We start from the raw sequence: 19782 nt of genomic DNA, 5'->3' as shown, positions 1-19782 counted from the left end.
AAAATGCTGAGCTCTAGGCCTACTGTGTGTATTTCTAAAGTTTTCTTAACGCCTTAAAATCGAGAATGAAGCTTTGGCGACCCCTAGTGTTAATCCCGACCCCCGAGTTGGGAACCACTGTACAAAGACCCCATTGCTAGAGAAAACTCCAACACTGGACAATTCTATAAAACCCCTGATTAGTCTATTGATGGGATTGTGGTCATCAACTATATTGAACTAACTGCTTTTTTCTTGTCTTACATTTTCATTAATCAGTCACAGAAAACAAAATAGTTGATGCAAACAAGTCTCACTTAGCCCTAAAAAAATGTGACTGGAATTTTTCAAGTTTTATGGACCAAAACGATTTATTGAAAGAAATAATCAGCAGATTACCCAATCATCAAAAAATATTAGTTGCTTTTTTTATGCCCAATATCAACAATTCTTAAATAATTTGTTTCTACAATGTCTGCACAACTACAGTATGGTTAAGGTTAGGGCAAGATTGTGGTTTGGTTGTGACAGGATGCAAACCACAGTCTCTTGCATTAAAGTCAAATGTGCTACACACCCATCCACCTTAAAGCTGCAGCAGGTCATTTTAGAAAAAAAAAGTTTTTTGTCCTATTTTTCTGAAACTTTCACTATATCCAGTACTACTTGAGACAGATAATCTGTAAAAATGATGTTCCTCTGGCTCCTCCTAGTGTTCCTAACAGAATTTGCAGGAATCCACCAGGCCAGAACCAAAACAACCAATCAGAGCTGAGAAAGATATAAAAATGCTTTGGGTTGGTGGCTTGAAGATAGTTGGTTGTTGAGTCTCATTCCCAAAGCGTCTGTATTTGATGCCCTGAGACTCAACAATCGACTATCTTTCTCAGCTCTGATTGGTTGTTTTCATTGAGGCTCGGTGGATTCTTGTAAATACCATTAGGAGCACTAGGAGGCGCCAGAGGAACTGATTGTTTTCACAGATTATCTGTCTCATGTTCTACTGTCAGGATAATAGTGAAAGTTTCAGCAAATATGAAAAAATTATATTTTTATAAAAAATGCTCATGATGATGTACTCGGCTTGGGGGGGGGCTTAGATACTGCTGCGCCAACAATGATCAGACTCTTGCTCTGGATGGTGAAAAATAGCAGCGGCTATATCGGGGATATTTGGGCTTAATTTTTGTACAGTGGGAGGAAGTGGAGACGCAATGTCCATCTTTTGTATATCGATGGTCTAGACGATCGCTGACAACTTCCTGTATAAACCGCTACTTTACTTTTCTCATTGCATTGCGTTACACCTCTATAGTTAGATTGTTGAAATGTTAATCCCATTATCCACCGAGCTGCCTGACATACTCAGGCAGGGGTCTCCTTGATCACAAACTTATATCTGAAAGCCTTTAAGAGCTAGTTTATACAAGGTTATCTTCCAGTCTTCCATCTCCATCCATCTCCTCTCTCTATCACTTCCATCCCTCCTGCTTTAACCCCCTCTTTATCAACCATCCCTCCATCATTCCTCTATCCCTCCTCCATCTTTGCCCTTCACTCTGCTCTCCACCCTCGTCTTCCAAATCTTCCTCCTTATCTCTACTCTCTTATTTCTTCGTCTGGTGTTTATTCCTCTATCCATGCCTCACCATTACCTCATTTATTTAGCTTTATCATCTGTTACTTTTCTATCGTCCCTTTTCCGTCCTTCCCTCCCCACTCTGTCCTTCATCCACCCCTTCCTTGTCCAATTCTTTATCCATCTTGTATCTCATTTTCTCCTCCGCTCTTTAACATTTTCTTCTTTCCACCCTTTGCTTCTGCATCCCCCATCCCTCCTCCATCCTCCCATCTCTACCCTCACCCGCACCCCCAGTGATGAGCTGAGATGCAGCTCCACTCATCAGATTGCCTGTCTCTCCTCCCTGCTTTCTTTAACACTTGTAGAAATGACCTGACACATCCAATCCCAGGTTATTACACAGATGTGCCAACTCTCTCTCTCGCTCTCTTACACACACATAAACACCACAGCCTGTTGTTGTAATGAGTGAAGAGGCTTTGGTCACAGGTCCCAAGTTGTGTACCTCCAGTCCAGTGAGCATGCTAACTGTGTCTGCTGTGTGTTCACGCTGCATGCCTCTGCACAGACAGGTTGCAAACAAAACATCACTGACACGATATGGTTCAATCACAGATTTACAACCCTGCTTAGGCTGCGCTAACCTGAGCGAAGCACTTAAAAACACCAAAGCTGGAGGTTAATTGATGCACGGGTCACAGCCATTGAGACAGGAGTCAATTAGAAAGTTTCGGATTAAAGCCTCTGCTCATTGGAATTATAAGCAATGTAGTTGAATCAGCAAAAGCAGCCATTGTTTGATTTGCACTCCTTTAAATACAATCATAGGTTTAAATTCCCCTCACTTAGATGTTACATGTGCTTGAACTCTGATATTTTGATAATCAGACCTGTTATCGGTCCGATAACTTGATGATCTCAGGGTCCCTGAGATCATCTTTAAATTAAAGTATCTGTGTCTGTTCCTCTCATACAATACTGGTCTTCCTCCTCATTCCCCATCTGAAGAGAGGATGGAACATTGTGAATTCTCACTGTAGACCATCACGAAAAGGCATTGATCCTCTAACAATAGCTACATGACAGATGTGATGATCATTGCAGAATTTCTTCTCCTCAGAGAGAAACAGAGAGTGAGAAGGAGATGAACAGACCTGACCACCCAACCAGCTCTGAAATAAGGGTGAAAAAGGAAAGAAAAACAAACAGAAACATTCAGAAGTTACAGTTCTTTCCGATTGTTCTGCACCGCTTATGTATTAGATGATTATGATTTGGCCGGCGCTAAAAAACAACTACAGCATGTGTGGGCTAGTATTGACTGCAATGAGTCACCTTACAGCGTAAACAGCAGCCGGCTGAGGGGTTTTGAAAGTAATCCAAAATCCACAGAGACAATCATCAAGGCCACACACACTTAGTACAGACGCTGTTTACCACGTGGGAGGCGGAGGGGCTGAGGGGGCGTGACCTACAGACGGCGGGGCTGGCCGCACCTCACTAAAAGATTCACTGATCATTGATGGAGAGGTGAGCAGTGAACAGCAGCACCACGGTGAAAAAAATTACTCGTCACTTTTTGGAAAATGTTTTAATGTATTGTTGCACATTAACTTTGCCCTACATGCCCTTTAAGGTGCAACAGTGTGTAAACTTATAATTCATACTGTCAGGAAAAGTGATTTAAATGACTCCACGTTTTATAATGTGTCTACTGCTGCTACTACCAATTGTGCAATTAGGGTTCTAATCCACAATTATCTATAACCCAATCGCATTTATTTACAATGAAATAAAAACTACCATTTAACTATCAATAACTACCCACATATTGAGTGTGATGATGTAAAGAACAAAACATTTAACTTCAAAAGTCCCTGTGACACATCAAGTGAGAGCTGCAGAAGTTGCATCTGCATCACAGCCATAAAGGAGCAGGTGCTGATGAACAGGAAAGGCCAGTCCCCCTTCTGAAGAGATGCAGCACCTAAATCAAAAGCTCAGCTCAGTGGGGAAAAAGCTTGTGCTATTAACTGCAAGTGGCCACATTTGGTTATTTCACATCAAATGTTTCTCTGAGGAAACATTCAGAGCTGCACCTGCACCTGTCAATAGGCTGCAGCCCAGCAGAGACAGATACAATAACTTACTACCTTGTTTTTTGACAGAGCACGGTAACTCCTGAATGCTGCAGTGCACACTCCAATTCAAGACATTTTAATTCCACCTTTAGCCCAGATGTGATCTGAGCTGTGATGAAAAATGAATGATTGATAGGGTGCCAGATGTTTGGTGCCCTTTACCTCTGGATCTGTCAGAGCACAGGTTGGCCAGTGAGAGGAGACAGTGGGCTGAATAGAAAATGAATCTCATAACGCATCAGATAACATGATGTGGCCCAGGTCCAACATGAAGCTAAGATGCTGGCCCTGCACTGTGAGGAGTCCAGCTGCAGAAGCTGTGCTGACCACTGATTAGACTCATATGCTACAAGCACGGAGCTACGGGGCTGAGAGCGTGCAAAAGCTCAAGTACAGTGATGCGGACTGCGGTGCATTCATTAATAGAGTAAGCTACACACATCACCCTGCCTGCATAGGCTACACGGTGGAAAATGGACGCCTAGCATCAAGCGGCCGGTACAGAGAAAACTCAGTGGACTGGGACACAAATCACCCATTAAGACACAGAAATAACTCCTGATTGTCGGATAAGTAGCCGACCCTTTTCAGCACATACAACAGATATTTTAGTCCCAACACCTGCGGTGCGGATGCAGAAAGAGCTTCAAACGAGCTATTATAAGGGTTTCATTTGCATAATAGACGTTGCAGTCGCTAATTATAGGCCCGCGGAAATAGGTGGGAAAATGATCATTCAGTATTTAATCAGAGAGGTGGCAGAAGTCTGAGAATGATTATCTTTATTTTTTCCCCTGTAAATTCCGTAGCCTACACTGTCAGTAGTGGGCTAAGTTGCAGGCAACGTGAAACAAATCAATGTGGCGTGTAAATTACACTGGATGAACAGTGATCCATTAAGCTGCAAAGTAAAAAACAACAACAACAGTGACACAGTGTAATTATAATCATTAAAATAAGCTCGGAGAGAGGTCTTACCTGCAGGCTTCTTTTTATTTTTTATTTGAGAGATTCGCAGCGCGTCGCACTCCCAGAGAGAAGGAGATGGAGGGAAAAAAGGGGGGACGGCGGATGGGCTAAATAACGGGTCGATCGAGGCAAAAAAAATAAATAAATAGAAAGGGGATGATTAGAGTTGATGGCAATAAGAAGCGCGCGAGGGACTGTGTGTCTCAATTCCTGATAAAAATGTAAAATCACCCAGTGATGTAAAAGGGTTGAACATGCATATAAAAAAAGGCTAATACAAAACACGTCACTGAACACGGATTTGTCTACAGAGGATGTGGCCGCTGCTTGTGTGTACTCGGGGAGAATGCGTCTCCCCCCCCTCCTCCCCTCCCCTCCGGTTTGGACGAGCGCTCGCTGCCTGTCTGCTCCTCTATCTATTTCTCCCACACTGAGCCCGACGCAAGCAACTTGTCGCATCCCACCAAAAACTCCTCAGTGATGTGAATGATGACGGATAATGTCAGAATCGACACAAGATGAAATCTACCAGCAGCTAATGTTTGCGTACGCAGATCAGGCGAGGTTTGGACGCGCGCGACTCGCCCCGTTGTTTCTCCTTCTCTCTCTCTCTCTTCTTCTCTAAATTTTTTGAGGGAATTTGTGCTGATGTGCTTATTTGGAGCGTGTTGGCGCGCGCATGGCTGTGCGTTGTAAGTCGATTGAGCTATGACCAGGGTTTATGATATTGTGTGTGTGTGTGGGGGTATTGATGTCGACTAGGTATATTTATATAATTTTTTTTTTTTTTTGCTGGAGGGACCGATGGAGCGCCAGTGGGCGAGGTGTTTCCTCTGTGGGGGATGATGATGATGATGAGGCCGCGGCTGGTAGTGTCTGGGAATGCAGCACCGAGCGCAGCCGCGTGCACGAGAGGAAGAGAGAGAGAGAGTGAGGATTGTGTGTGTGTGTGTGTGTGTGTGTGTGGTGTGTGCGTTGTTAGTCTAGTCTATATCTACAGGTCAATGATTTAGTTCGTATATAGACAAAACTCAGCAGGGGTTGTATAATATTTGATAATGACGTCAGTTCTAATTATTATCAAGACTCAATGATGATGGACTTGCTGGTTTGTATATTAGATAAATTATGTCCATCACGTCTATAAAAAATGGAGCAATTGGCTGAGCTTGCCGTTTCGCACGCACGCGTTTAGGATGCACAAAACTGAGCGGGACAGATGACCTTCAATAGCTTTAAAATGGCTATTGCTGCCAGTTTTCTCTCTCATCTCTCTCTCCTCTCACACACACACCACACAACACACACACAAACACACAGAAAGGGGTGAGGGAGAGCTGGAGAGAGCTAATACAGAGTGACAGGTCTTTCATGCAGTAATGGTGATGGTGAAAAGAGAGATCCACTCAACCCACACTGCCACACATACACACACACACAACAGCGCACAGCACATATACACAGACAAACAAAAGAAACAGACAGAAGCAAATAACACACACAGACCTGCACACACACACACACACACACACACACAGAAAAACACACACACACACAAAACCCACACAGTGAAATACACGTTATTACAGAAAAGTGGCCACACAACAACCACAAGTCACAATTTAATCTCAATTGTTTACACCAGCAGTCAGGCTTCATTCATCAGGAGAGATGCACACACACACACACACACACACACAGAGTCCTGGAAGTCAGACAGCTGAGTGCTCACTCTTTTTTAGTTTTATTGACCTGTGGATGTTTGATGTTTGACTTCCTAATGTAACACCTCTCACTCTCTGTCTCGCACGCACGTCGACACATTGTTATTTACTATCTTTGGCATCAAAAACATTTAGTTCTGGATTAAATTTCAGAGGAATCATAGTTTAATGTTGTGCAAAAGTTTAATTTCAGATTGCATTTTGTCTCTTTTTACTGTAATTTTCCTCTTGTTGCTCCAAATGTATTATTAGTTCACCTACATGGCTCATTCCATCACTCTACTCTCTTTTGACCTTGACCAACTTAACTGTATAATAGTTATTTATGTAACAGAGACCATATTTTAGCGACAACCTTGTTTTACTTTTCACTGTTGTACTTTAGATTACAATTTAATATTCTAATGGTATTTTTGAGTCTCAGGCTGATTATGATAAACAATGCAAACACATATGCTAGCAAACGCAGTCATGCACAAACGCATACACATATACAAGACCCTGATCAATTGTTGCCCTCAGGCTGTGGTGGCTTGCCGTGACTGAGGAGGGAGCCTGGTTAACACCCAGTGGTTCACCGCAGTGCAGTGTGCATTCACTTATATGGTTCCCTCCATCACAGGGACCAGCAAAGCACTCTTTAGGTATTATATTAATATAAGTTCACGCTGGGCCCGTATCACTACAGTTCACATCAAAATGAGGGCTTATTTTTTAAATCTGTCCTTATTATGCAAACCCTTATAGCTAAACTTACTAACTAAATAGAAAAGGTATTGAAACATTCAACAACAAAAGATATATAGATAACTAGAGAGGGCAAACAGGGTGAAATGAACCCATGTTGAAAGTTTTATTCATGTTTAGAGGAAAGTGAGTGACATATGTCAACACTTTCAAGAACAGTGATCTTATCACAATTGCTATTGAATTATATAACTCAAGATTATACAGCATCAGTTCCATTGAAGCATTGAAAAGCATTTGTTTTACCCATTTTGTCTTTACAAAGATGGTCATGTGCAAGAAGTCTAGGCTTTATGCAGAAGCAAGCACAGCTACACCCTTTTATGTAATCATGTAGAGGCAAAGAAAAGAGCAGGGGTTAGAGAGGGAAAAACAAAGAGGTACAGAGATGAAAAAGGAAAGAACTGCCGCAGTTAGGAGGCAATGAATGATTATCAAACAGTTATACAAATTACAAAAGGAAATTAATTCTGTAAAGGAAGAAACAAAAGGGTCATGATGGGGTCATGACTATAGATTAGAGGGGTGGCCTTTAACCAGGAGGTTTAGATGCCCGTTGGCTGGGAAAATCTAGAAAAGGAAATACTTTGATCATCTTCAACAGCTACTGCTGAGGTGCCCTTTGCTCAAGGCACTTAACCCCTTAACTGTAACAGCAGAACCAACAACAGAGGGCTGCGGTTACACTGGGCTTCACTTCAACATGAATTTGTGCAGCTGCATAAACAAAAAGCAAGGCTGTGCTGAAAATCCACACGCTTGCTCAACAAAACCCTGCATGAAGGCGAAAATACGATGATATCTCACTTTATATTCTCCCCTGTAAGTCGTTATCATCCCACACATCTTCTGTAGGACGTCAGTGTGTTTCCCTCTCTCCAGCATCACAGTGATAATGAAAACCAGCCATTACACAATGACACGGTGGTTTAATTCTCATTAGAGAGATATATCATATCAACATATCCCCCGTGCATGATGTGCCTTAAAAACAAACAAACAAAATAAACTATTCTAAATTAAAATCCGACTGTTTTTGATGTACAGGTCCTGCTTGTTAGAGAAGAATTCTTACTCAGGATTACTATTCTGCATCTTTGAGATACTGCACAGTATTTAGGAACATTCAGGTTTTATGGCATCTGAAAATATATGTTAGTTTGAAAAAAACAACAACAATTTGATTAAAGTGCACAGCAAAGTGGCCTAAAACATCCTCCAATGTCCGATGCAGCATGCTACATTGTGGTGTTGAAGGAATTGCTACTCTGACCCATGTGGGATTGTCCAAAAGTCTTGATACTTTTTCTAACATGCAGCATTTTATCAGGAGGAATAACTTTGCATCTTTGAAATATTGCACAGTGCCCAACACAACTTTTCCTGCACTGTACCGAAAAAGTGAACACATCGAAAAAAACTAGTATATTAATAAATTAGTCCTTTAACAAAACACTATTTGGATAATAGATTCACCATTTTAGTCATTCTCAAAGTAAAATGTGTAAACACTTTCTGGTTCCAGCTTCGCAAATATTAAGATTTAATGGCCTATATGGGAGAAGACTGAATGTCTTTGGGCTTTGGACAGTTGGCTGAATAAAACAAGTGCTTTGAATCACCTTGAGCTGTGGGCCCTTTTCACTATTTTCATTGACAAAAACATTATATTGAAAAATAATCAGTGGATTAACCGATAATTAATATAATAATTAGTTGCAGCTCTAAACATGAGAGACCTCAGTATCACATTTTCATCCAAACATATTTTTTCAGATGCTCTGTCACAAACAGCCACAGAAAATATTGGAATAAAGCTGTGGTCTCCACAGATGACCTGCATTTCACAAACAGTGGTATTGTCCTTTGAGCAGTTAAGTGCAAATGTAATTAATACTTTCATCATGTGATTTTTCCAGATATATAAACTGCACTGAAGCTTTAAAAAAATCCTCTAACCAGTCTTTAAAGCATATACGCATATATCTTAATCCATTTACAGTTCAAAACGGCACCTCTCGTTGCTCCTGACATTCACCATAACTCCACCTCTGGATGGACAACAGCTTCAGCTCATCTGTGCTGCACCATCAACTGACACACAGTGCAGGTCAGTGAGGAAGGAAGAGTGCATGAAAAAAAAAATAGTGAACTGAGCCCAGGAGGGGCTGGTCCAGGGTCAGTGCAGAACAGTGACCAGTAGAGGGCATCAGACCCCTGTATCAGTGGTTCCTCCTTCAACCCGGCGTGTGCGCTGCATCCAGAGGGTGTGTTGTTGGTTGTACTACGCCTGTTGCAGAGTGTTCACCAAAAGCAGAATGAGTCAGACATTTTCTTGATGTGACTTGTGCCAAAGCCTAATTCATAATTTACAACAGCTATATAGAAGTCCTCATGTGCAGTTTTATGTACAGTAAAGTTAGAAATTTGTATCTTAAACAAATATGTAAAACATAAAGTTGATTTCTCCTTATGATAATTCAGAACATCATCCACTTCTGTCTGTATCATTTTTACAAACGGTAACAACATTCACATACAGTGTTCTCAATTCAGAATTACTCTATTGTTAACTAATAATTTTTAATTCATTATATTAATAACACTACTTTGACACTGTGAGTTATGAAACTGGATTGGTGATGTAAGAAATTCAGAGAAGACAAGAATATATTTTACCACATTTACCCGTTAGGTAAAAAGGAAACATAGTCCATGTATCGTCATGAATTATGTATGTATAAAACTATGTGCATCCTCAGTCTTTGTGATCAGTGTTTTGCATTGTACATTATCAAGTGCATACAAATTTCCCGCAGCACTGCAGTATCTTCGTATTATACCGCAGCACCTCGCTCTCCCTGCTTCACTCTCCCTCCCCTATATCTCCTCTGTCACTCAACCTAACCTCTAAAGTCTTTCTAGGAAACACTTTTTTCCCTCTTTCTATTGTGGCAAACTGAATTCCTCTTTTTCACTCTTCTGTTTTTATTTTTCTTCATCCATCACAGTTTCTGTAAAATCTCCACAATCCTTTTAAATCTATTTCCAAAGCCTCCTTTGTCCTTGGTCCACATTGTTCCAAACGCTACATTTTTTACATCACCTCTCCCTCTCACTTCATCTCACATCTGTGCTCCAAGCTCAGCATTTCCTTTCATCCATCATCTAAATGTACTGTATACATGATTATGAGGAGTCACAGTGTCTCTCCTGTCCTCCCCGATGCTCCCTCTTCTTAACAGGGGGAGGCGCTCATGTGCATGTGTGTGTGATAGTGAGGGGGAGGTACAGGTGATGGAGGCATGGCCATGGGAAGAGCCTGGCCTTGGGGATGCGAGGAGTGCGACCTGGTTAGGGTGTGCATGGAGGAGTATCCAGCAGGCTGCGGAGGCATTTGGTAGCTCCCTGCGGAAGAAGACCCAGAAGGTGGGCTGCCCTGGCCACCTGTTTGGAGCTTGCTTTTGGGTGGCGCTGGGGGTGCCTGGTTGAGCTGGATTGAGATGTCGCTGGAGGCTTCAGAGGTGCTGCGGCCTCGCTTTGGCGGGGGCCAGGAGGATTCTGGGTGGAGGAACTGGCCACTGTAGTCGCTGCTTTCGGACAGGCGGGGGCGGTAGAGTGCAGGGTGGGGGCGGTACATCTCTTCCTCAGCGTAGCGCTTCATAAACAGATAGACTGACATCACCCCGGCCCCCTGAGAACAGTGAGTGTTAGGAGGAAGCAGGAAGAGATGATGGGGAGATGAGATGCGACAGGGAGAGAGAGATTTAGTTACGTAAATAAATTGAGTTCACAGACAAATACATTTTCAAAGAAATAGTAACTGCTGGGGAAATTAGATTAAAAGTGACTGATAGGCAAGAAGTGTACAAGGTGGAGAGGGGTAAGTGGGTGCTTTTGATTGCTAAGAATTTACAAAGATGAGGGTGTCTTTTAAGTTCTTTTAAGCTCATATAAAACAGATTGAAAGAGAAAGAAAGGACAAAGGAGACAAGAGTGTGGAGAAAAGATGGGGAGAAAGGAGAGGATAGCAGAGGGGAGGAGGTTAGTTAAAACTGAACTGTCCACTGCAGCACATTAAGAGCAGTGCTGCTGATGACAGGAAGAAGAGGCAGAAGAAGCGGGGGGGGGAGGGGAGGTGGGAAGATGAGGAGAGGCTTCACATGAAATTGCACCACGCCTGGATGCACACATGAACACACACACACACACACACACACAACCCCTGCAGTTCTGCGTCATAACCATTGATACCTCACATACAGAATACTAATCATTTTACCTGCATGCAATACTACAGGGAAAAAAAACACGCAAATATATTCTCTGCTTGTAGCACGTTTGCAAACATAGACACATGCACTCATTCTCTCCCTCTATCTCCCATATTTTTTATCACACACACACTGAGCCCGGACTGACCTCTTTGAGTAAGAAGGAAGAGGCAGCAAAAGCGAAGGACCAGCCATAGTGGTAGTTGAAGAACTGCTCGGGCTCCCTGGGACGGTTCATCACCTCATCATTAATACTGGAGATGTAGAGCACCAGGCCCACCACCAGACTGAGGCCTGCACACAGCACATTAACAATGACAGTGAGCCAGAGAGAGAAAGAGAATTCGATACAAGAGACAGAGCAAGGAGGTCATTATATAGCTATCTAGACAGCTGCACCAGTGTGGGGAAGGTTTAAAAGACACAGAGAATGATGGGATGTGGAGTGACCACACCAAGCAATTAGCCTCGGAAATGCTAACTTTAATAAAGAGATGGGAGGGAGACTTGAGAGAGGGTGTATGTATCATAATGACAGATAAAAGATAAAGATTAATGACCCCTGGAAAGGAAAAACCTTCATAGAAACAAAACAATGTATAACTTATTCATGAGAAAAAGAGTTCCACAAAGGCTAAAAGGGGTGATGTGTTATTATAGAAAAAAATTGCTATTTTGGCCGGTTTTCTTTTTGTGTCCTTACCCTGTCTTGTGCAACATTACATTTACATACGGCTAATTTGTTTTGCCAAAATACCATATGTTTGGAGGAAAAGATAATTTCTGCAAAGGGTTTTAGTGTTGACAATGAAACCATTAGTGTGTGGTTCGGCAAAATAAAGGAAAGGAAGGAAAAGATCTTTGTTATGGTAAATTGTTAATAAAGTTAACTGTCATCCTTCAAGTCACAGATGAATATTTAACCAAGACTACAATCTTTTACCTAACCATAACTGAAGTGCTTTAAGTGCATATGAGTGAACATAACCATAGATGGAAAAAAGCAGATGTTATAGTGCTGGATGTTGCAAGGGAAAACTAAACTAAACTAAATTCCATTTATTTAACATTTTGTCAGATCCTTGTCAGTTCAAAAAACTGTAAAACATTTTCTCATTATGATGATTTTCTGTTTCAAATTAGTCATATATAATTTCTAGGAGATAGGGTTGCTTGCACATAATCACTTAAAAACTTACTAAACTAAACAATTTTCTTCCTTCACGTACCCAAAGAGCAAAGTACCTTTAATTTAATTGTCATGTTGTAATGATATAGTTGAACTACTGACTGAGCTTGCACATTTATAATATGGTTCTTACTGATCATAAATCATAATAAAGACATGTACACATAGTAAAAATGTTAAAGTGGGTCTACACAGAAACTACATGCAGCATACACTGTAAACCTGTTAAAGCATAATCATCAAATGGAAAACCAGAAGTGGCTTTCAAAACTGAAAGAATGACCCTTTTCACCCAGAAGCAACACATACAACATTAAAACCCCCCTTCCTCCAAGAACACGCACATGCTCTCCACCCTGCCATAGATATGTTAAATGCATGAGACATAACATATGGCCAACATCGAACAATCAATATTCAGAGAAAGCCGAATGCTGTATGCAGCAAATATGAGTATTTTTAGCTTTCACTGCAACATTCAAATGTACCACAGGGCTGTCAAGCGGTTATGTCATTTACGTAAATGGCTAGCCTAAGAGGTTGTGTTGTCGATTTAAAATTGAAAAGCATGGAAAATGCAGAAACCATGCTGCTGTCAATCATGCAGAAGAGGTACATCTTCATCTAAATAAGTAACACCTAGGAGCAACTGGAAAAGAAAGTGTGTGCAAGTGTAGGAGACCAAAGGAGGAAGAAATGGAGGTATATTATGTGTGTGAGTACACATGCATTTGTAAGAGGTATGTGTGTTTGAGAGAAAAACAAAAAGTCACACAGAGAGAGAGATGGGGTGAGAGACCAACATAAAACCTATAACCATGCTCGAACAGCTGTGGCTCCATGCTGTGTCTTTTGTTGCTGCTCTGAATTCTGTAACATTAACCAGAACATGACCGACTCACACTACAATATTTACCAGACCACCGTGTCAGTGATACCAGCACTCATATCAGTCCACAAACACCACCACATCCATAGTAACTTGGAACAGTGAAAGAATATACTCTGAATGAAGGCATGAGTAGGAAAGTGAGAGGAGAGGAAGCGGAGCGACTGAGAGGGAGGAGAAACAGAAAAAGCAAAGAAAACTGTGAGGCTGAGTGAACGGGGGGGGGGGGGATAGGCAGTGTTTAGAAAGAGAGAGAGGCTTCGTGCAGCAGAATATACCGCCCGAAAAGCAATTTGATACACTTGCCCCTTGTTATCACTCTATTATCAAAATATCTCATAAAGTAAAACACTGCAACACTTCCAGCACAGGCTACAAACATTACATAACCCCCATTATATAACACCTATTATTCTGCTACACCCTTTATCAGAGTCCCTGCTACGGCAGTCGGAGCTGTCGCAGGAGTCTCTGTTTGATGCTCCTGTGAGCTCTCAAACATGTCAAGTGAAACAGCCTACAGAGAACATGAGATCCAATTTGGCTCCTGACAGTCTTTTACACACAAAGAGGGCAAGAAATGGGAGCATTACAGCCACCTGCTGTTCAAGAAGGTTAACTACATTAATGCAGAAAATCAAGCTGAAGCTGAAAAATCTGCTCATGATACCGTGGGAATAGCATGAACACCATGTTCATGTTGTTGCCTTTGTATATCAGATAAAGCCTGCTTAACTCCAAAGTAATGCAAAGTCAAAAGAGGAAAGCACAAAACTCTCTCTAATCTAGTCACCTCTTCTAATGATATCGTACACACCTGCATCATACACTAAAAATAGAGACGTGATGGAGTGTCTCCATGTGTGACACAAGACACACCAGGCTGCTGTAATCAATCACAGAGTGACCGCGGGACATGAGTAATGGGTCCCACCTGAGAGGATAAAGAAGATGCCGGACACAAAGGCCAGGATGGTGCGCTGAGGCCGGATGTGTCCGATGTTACTGATGACGAAGGCCGTGAAGACAAAGAGCAGCGACACCATCGGGAAGGGCGTGGCTGTCCGCACCATCTCTGTAGGGAGGAGATGTCACATTGTTAAATAAAGCTGATGGGATGTGTCCTAAAACTGCTGGGAAAGGTGAATGATAATGTCTCTCTCCCCTTAAAAAGTAAAATGTATGATATAAAGTGGGTTCAGTGATTTGGAGATGCCTGGTTGTGACTTCCGCCACTAAAATAGGGAGATTGGAAACAGTATTCTTACAAGGTATGGATACATTTCAACAAGATTTACCTTTTAATGAGCTTTTTAACTATGGGAAACAGAGTTATGATGTTAAAGGCTACAACAAAACATGGCAACATGGTTGTAAACCTGCAAGAATACAGAGAAACATCACAGAGTTTAAGCGTTTCAGTTATATCAGTATTCTATGCTACTGAAAGCACAGCATTGAATATTTAGTACTGCATAAATGTGAAAAACCTAATCCAGAATCTTGTACGGTATGTTAACTTTACAGTAGAATGAATTTTGACATACTGAATACATTTAAGGTAGCAAAATTTCTCCAAAATGAAAAAATTATGGATGAAACAGCACATCATATATTATAATTTTATATTCCAATCTCCAACACAGGTAACTCAAAACATCAAATCCACACAGTTGAGAAGCTGCAACAAGACAATTTGGGTATTTTATCTTAAGAAATTACTCAAAATGATTAATCAATTAATCAAAATAGTTGCAGATTAATTTTGTGTTGATCGACTAGCTCTAATATTATGTTCAGATTTCAGTACCCACAATCAATCAGCAGGGGGACATACCTGCAGACTCTCATACAGTAGATAATGTGCTGTTACATGTTTTACTCACTGAGGATGTTTGCAGTGTTTTCAGTGGTGATCTCTATATCGGGTTCAGTGAAGTACTCTGACGCAACACATCTCCCGTTTTCTGATCCTGAGAGGAAAACACACATGCACCGACACACAGGAAAAAAAGGAAAATGTTGGGGTTTGCTTTTAGGATAAACGTCAGTGATGCATGAAGAAACAAAACAAAACCCCTAAAAAAGGATGTGGGTCCTCTGCAGTCCTGCTCACAGGTAACGATCATGTTTTGTGACAGCTATGATTCTAGAGGCCAGACGCTAGCTTTCTCTCTTTTCTGCCCTTGCTGTTCTCTCACTCGGCTTGTTTATTCTATCTGTTTCTATGTGTGAGTCGCCGTGATGATGTGGACATATGCAGACACACGTAACAGCACTGTTTGTGTGTGTGTGTCAGTGTGGGCACATGTATCCGTCTTATACAGTCATCTGTTCATTTTTTATATGGGAATATTCAAGTATGTTGTGGTATCTTCCTACCAGCCACGAAGCAAACTCTCCAGAGGCCTGAATGCAGCGCCATCTTCACCTCCATGCTCTGGTTCTGCTGTAGGATGATGCCCTCCACCATGATCAGCCAGTAGTCCGTGGACACGGCCACCCCCACCAGCAGCAGCCCGCAGGCTCCAAACACTGTGGACAGGATGGTCAACGCACGGCTACTGCACGAACTCATCTGTAGGGCAGAACGAAGGGAGGGAAGGGTGTTAGAAGAGAAGAGGAATTGCACGTCAAAAGTGCCGAGACAAAAATGTACTGTAGGTAAATTTGGAAGGGGTCATGGAGGGAGGTCATTAGGAACGAGGGAAACACTGAGACAGACATGTGATGTGCACACGTGCGAACAGCTACTGGCCATCTTCCTGTCTCGCCTTATTATTGCTAAAGATGAGTTAGTGACACATCCGGTGGCAACCAATCCTGTTAAAGGTCAGAGAAGAGTCAAAGCAACAGATGATGACTTCACGGTAAACCGCTGAAGTTAAGCAAGGACTTAAAAAAAACAGATAGATAACAGAAACACACAAACACACATACACACACAGATCAGGGAAGGGAGGAGGGGTCCTGTGTGACTCACGCATGGTCTTTCTGTGACTTAGTTCTGGTTGACTGGGAAAGACTTTGCTGCAAATCCTTTGAGCATGCTGTCTGTATGCATTTGTGAGTTTCTGTTTGTGTGTGTGTGTGTTTGTGTGTGTGTGTGTGTGTGATTGTTCAGGCCTCTGCTTAACCACTGTTCAGTATCATCAGATTTACGACTAATGGACAACAAATGCATATAGACACTAGGTTTTTACGGTATGTTTTAATTAGGTTTTTTATCCAGGTAGTGCTCATCTAATCAGGCACTACTAGCTAGAACAACAGGACCCACTTTAATAATTTCAGCAGGAGCTTGGCCCATGATGATAGCATCTCTCAGTGGCAGCAAATCTTTTGTCTGTGCATGCCTGCTGTGAATATCACATTGTATCTCACAGACTGTGCAGCCCATTTAAGTGCACTAAAGTCATTTTAAATGAAATGTGACACTGTAATAACTGGCTGTAGGAGCCCAATTATAGCCATGAAGGAATCTGCCTGCTCTGCAACAAGGTGTAAATACACACTGACATTCAACCTATTCAATAGTGGCCCAATGAGTAGCAAGAAAACTTTTCTTCCATCATCACGCATACTGTGCTGTTAACAGCCAGAACTCTGGACAAAAGGCAGAATGGAGCTTTTACACCAAAGTCTGGCCCTTGCTGTCACAAAATAATTGATATCTGTCATAGCACGGGGTGTTTTTCACTACTCACTCGTCTCGTTTTGGTGATCGTGTAACCACTCAAGTTTCACTGTCTTGTTCTTACTGTAGCTGACAGGAGTGAAATCAGGCATGTTCTTCTGCTTCTGCGGATATAACACAGCTGCGTTAAGGTTTGAAAAAACCTGTTTCAGTTTTTTCTCTGCATATCAGCATTGTGCTGAGCTGTTATTTGCATACTTGTGGCCTGCCTGTCATTATTAAAACGTTCACAGTGCGGCAGCTCACCAGATTCTTATTGTAGTCTCCCGTATCATTGTCTATAAATCATCACCGGGTCAAATATTCAAAGCCTCATTTTAACATACATAACATTTAGTCAGACACTGAACTTCTGTACCTTGTTGCTGTCTTATGGAGTGAGCTATTTGAATAAAATGTATCGTAAAACACATCATGTTTAGGCTGACTTAATTTAACAATGACCATTTATCAGGCACCATAGAGGTTTTTGTCAACAGAAAAGGAATGCTGAATTAACCACTTTATTCTTCCTCTGGTCTTTCTTTGTATGACAAACCTTTGAGTCTTTGAAGAGCAGAGTTATAATAGATAATTCTAGAGGGGAATAAACTCTTAAAGATTAATCTTGGCCTCATCTTATCTGGTCAGCCATTGTGCAAGACGTGGCCGGTATAGAAGTTGCTTCAGTTTCTATGCAGCACCGGGGGAGAATGGAGCTTCTTTTGTGAGTGAGGCGTATGTGTACGAACAGAGCCGGCTGGTGGTACACGTCAGAGAAATCCTCTGAGAAATTACAAGTTTGGGCGTGTTAAAGCACAGAACGAGTTACTGATGGGACAGACAGATATGAGGGAGGTAGTATGACCAACTGCTAGCAATCCAGTGGGACAAACAGGACAGATTGTAGGTTACATGATTTACAAATGTCAGGAAACAAACTGATACCCCCATCTGAGACTGAAAGGCCCAACTCATTTTTGTCTCCGTCTTCAATTTTACTTATTTTTTCTTCTTTACTCAGAGGTTGTGATTTGTACGGCAGACTCAGAAAATAGCCATTGCTGTTGCTGGTGACACTTGGGACTGGTGGACGAGAGTTTGAGCCCATAAGATTGAGAGAGTTTGATGAAGTCTCCGTAAAAAAAAATAAAAAAACAAGTCAGTGAAATGACTGAAGGCACAAAGAGAGAGGGGGGGGGGGTAAAGATGACCAGGGAGCAGAGGGGAGTGGGGAATGAACAATCACACTTTCCAGCAGTTGGAAGTTGTGCCAAAGTGGTCAGGAAGGAGTGGGAATCAATTGAGTTGAGTTGCAACACAGCAGAAATGAGTGCATGTGCCTGAGTGGCTCGTCCAGACATGTTCAGCACCACGGACAGCACCCATATACAGCCCTTCAAACAGAGAACACAATGCTATCCAGCAATGAAATACTATATATCCTGCTGCTTTATAATGGATTTTGACTCAAATGAGGTAAAAAAAATAAAAAATCCTCCAAAGAGCTGTTGCAGCTTTTGGAGACATAGCTATTGTAGACTTGGGATTGAGATTGAGTGAAAAAATTCGGTTTGCCTGTTAGATTTGTGATAACAATCCCATTTTAGCGCTCTGAGACAGGCCCCTCAGCTCCCTCACCCAGAAAGTAATGAGCCAATTGAATTGGTTAGATAGGAGCCACAAGGGGGACAAAGGGTTTAATTCTCTCTAATCTGTCACAATCTACAGACTGACATCACCTCTAAGCCTCACAGGAAAGAAAGACACCAAGAGAAAGAGGGAGTGATGGATAAGAGGGGAGGATATGGAGATGTGCTGGAGAAAACATCCAAGGAAAGAAAGCAGCAGGGAGAGAGGCAGGATGAAACTATGTTTGGAGAGTCTTTAAGGTAGGAACAACGTGAGTATATGTAGCGCATATAGGTTAACACAGGGAAAGACCTTGGCCCAAAAAATGGAAGGAGTACCCAACATGGACGCGCACGACGGGGATGCGCCTACACCTGTGCTAAACTAACCAACCTTGACTGTGCAGCGTCTCAGAGTCGTCAGCCTGAGAGCACAATGAAATCACTCAGCAGAAAATAAATGACTTCATAACCACTAAGTGTAGATATCGTGACTCAATGGGTGGGTTTGCTCATGATTTATCAAAGCATTTCAGCTGCGCAGCCACACTCCGGTAAAACTCGCACCATTTTCACGGAGCCGAGCGGATAGTTGAACATGAAACTACATGTATGTAAAACAGGATCTATGCATGTATAATAGTGCAGGACTGACTGAGGCAGTGATGTGCGCATAGGATATTGTTTAGACCCCCCCACCCCTCCTCCCTCCCTCCCTACTGTCACACACACTCACACGCGGAGTTTGGAGATGATAAACAGAGCAGAGAACATGTGAGCGGCTCAAGACGGGGAGAAAAAAAAATAGGGATGAAATGGAAAGACGAAGAGCAGCTTAACGACTCGGCTCTCAGGTAACTGTGATGCCTCTGAGCGCTCTCACATGAAGACGAGCGGCTGTCTTTTTACGCTAAACACGACATGAGGAGGACACGTTATGAATGCTGCTCTTTTCGCAGCTGTCATCACACACACACACAC

The 19782-nt window shown here is 42.1% G+C and overlaps 1 protein-coding gene across 2 annotated transcripts; it reads right to left on the bottom strand.

Moving 5' to 3' along the window:
- Positions 1–8993: 8993 nt before the first annotated feature.
- cacng7b (calcium channel, voltage-dependent, gamma subunit 7b) lies at positions 8994–16072 on the bottom strand. Of its 2 annotated transcripts, XM_035672677.1 has the most exons (6): positions 15877–16072; positions 15381–15467; positions 14429–14569; positions 11565–11710; positions 10600–10836; positions 8994–10434 (listed from the first exon to the last, which is right to left on the bottom strand). In XM_035672677.1, the coding sequence occupies exons 1-6, from the start codon at positions 16070–16072 to the stop codon at positions 10381–10383; spliced, it is 861 nt and encodes a 286-aa protein (XP_035528570.1). In that variant the 3' UTR covers positions 8994–10380. The 2 variants fall into 2 exon arrangements, with proteins under 2 accessions (XP_035528570.1, XP_035528569.1); XM_035672676.1 differs by having other exon boundaries at positions 8994–10836.
- Between the last annotated feature and the right edge of the window lie 3710 nt (positions 16073–19782).

Source organism: Morone saxatilis, unplaced genomic scaffold (genome assembly GCF_004916995.1).
Source record: "Morone saxatilis isolate NCDOM2014 unplaced genomic scaffold, NCSU_SB_2.0 Contig24, whole genome shotgun sequence".
Taxonomy (NCBI): Eukaryota; Metazoa; Chordata; class Actinopteri; family Moronidae; genus Morone; species Morone saxatilis.
Note: the sequence above shows the minus strand (reverse complement) of the source record. Positions and strands in the feature narration are given on the sequence as shown.

Excerpts from the sequence above, each read along its gene's own strand:
- cacng7b (XM_035672676.1), bottom strand. The coding sequence starts at position 16,072 with ATGAGTTCGTGCAGTAGCCGTGCGTTGACCATCCTGTCCACAGTGTTT. Across the intron at positions 15,468-15,876 it reads GAGAGTTTGCTTCGTGGCTG|GATCAGAAAACGGGAGATGT; the intron begins GTAGGAAGATAC and ends TTTTCCTCTCAG. Across the intron at positions 10,837-11,564 it reads CTTCCTTCTTACTCAAAGAG|GGGGCCGGGGTGATGTCAGT; the intron begins GTCAGTCCGGGC and ends CACTGTTCTCAG.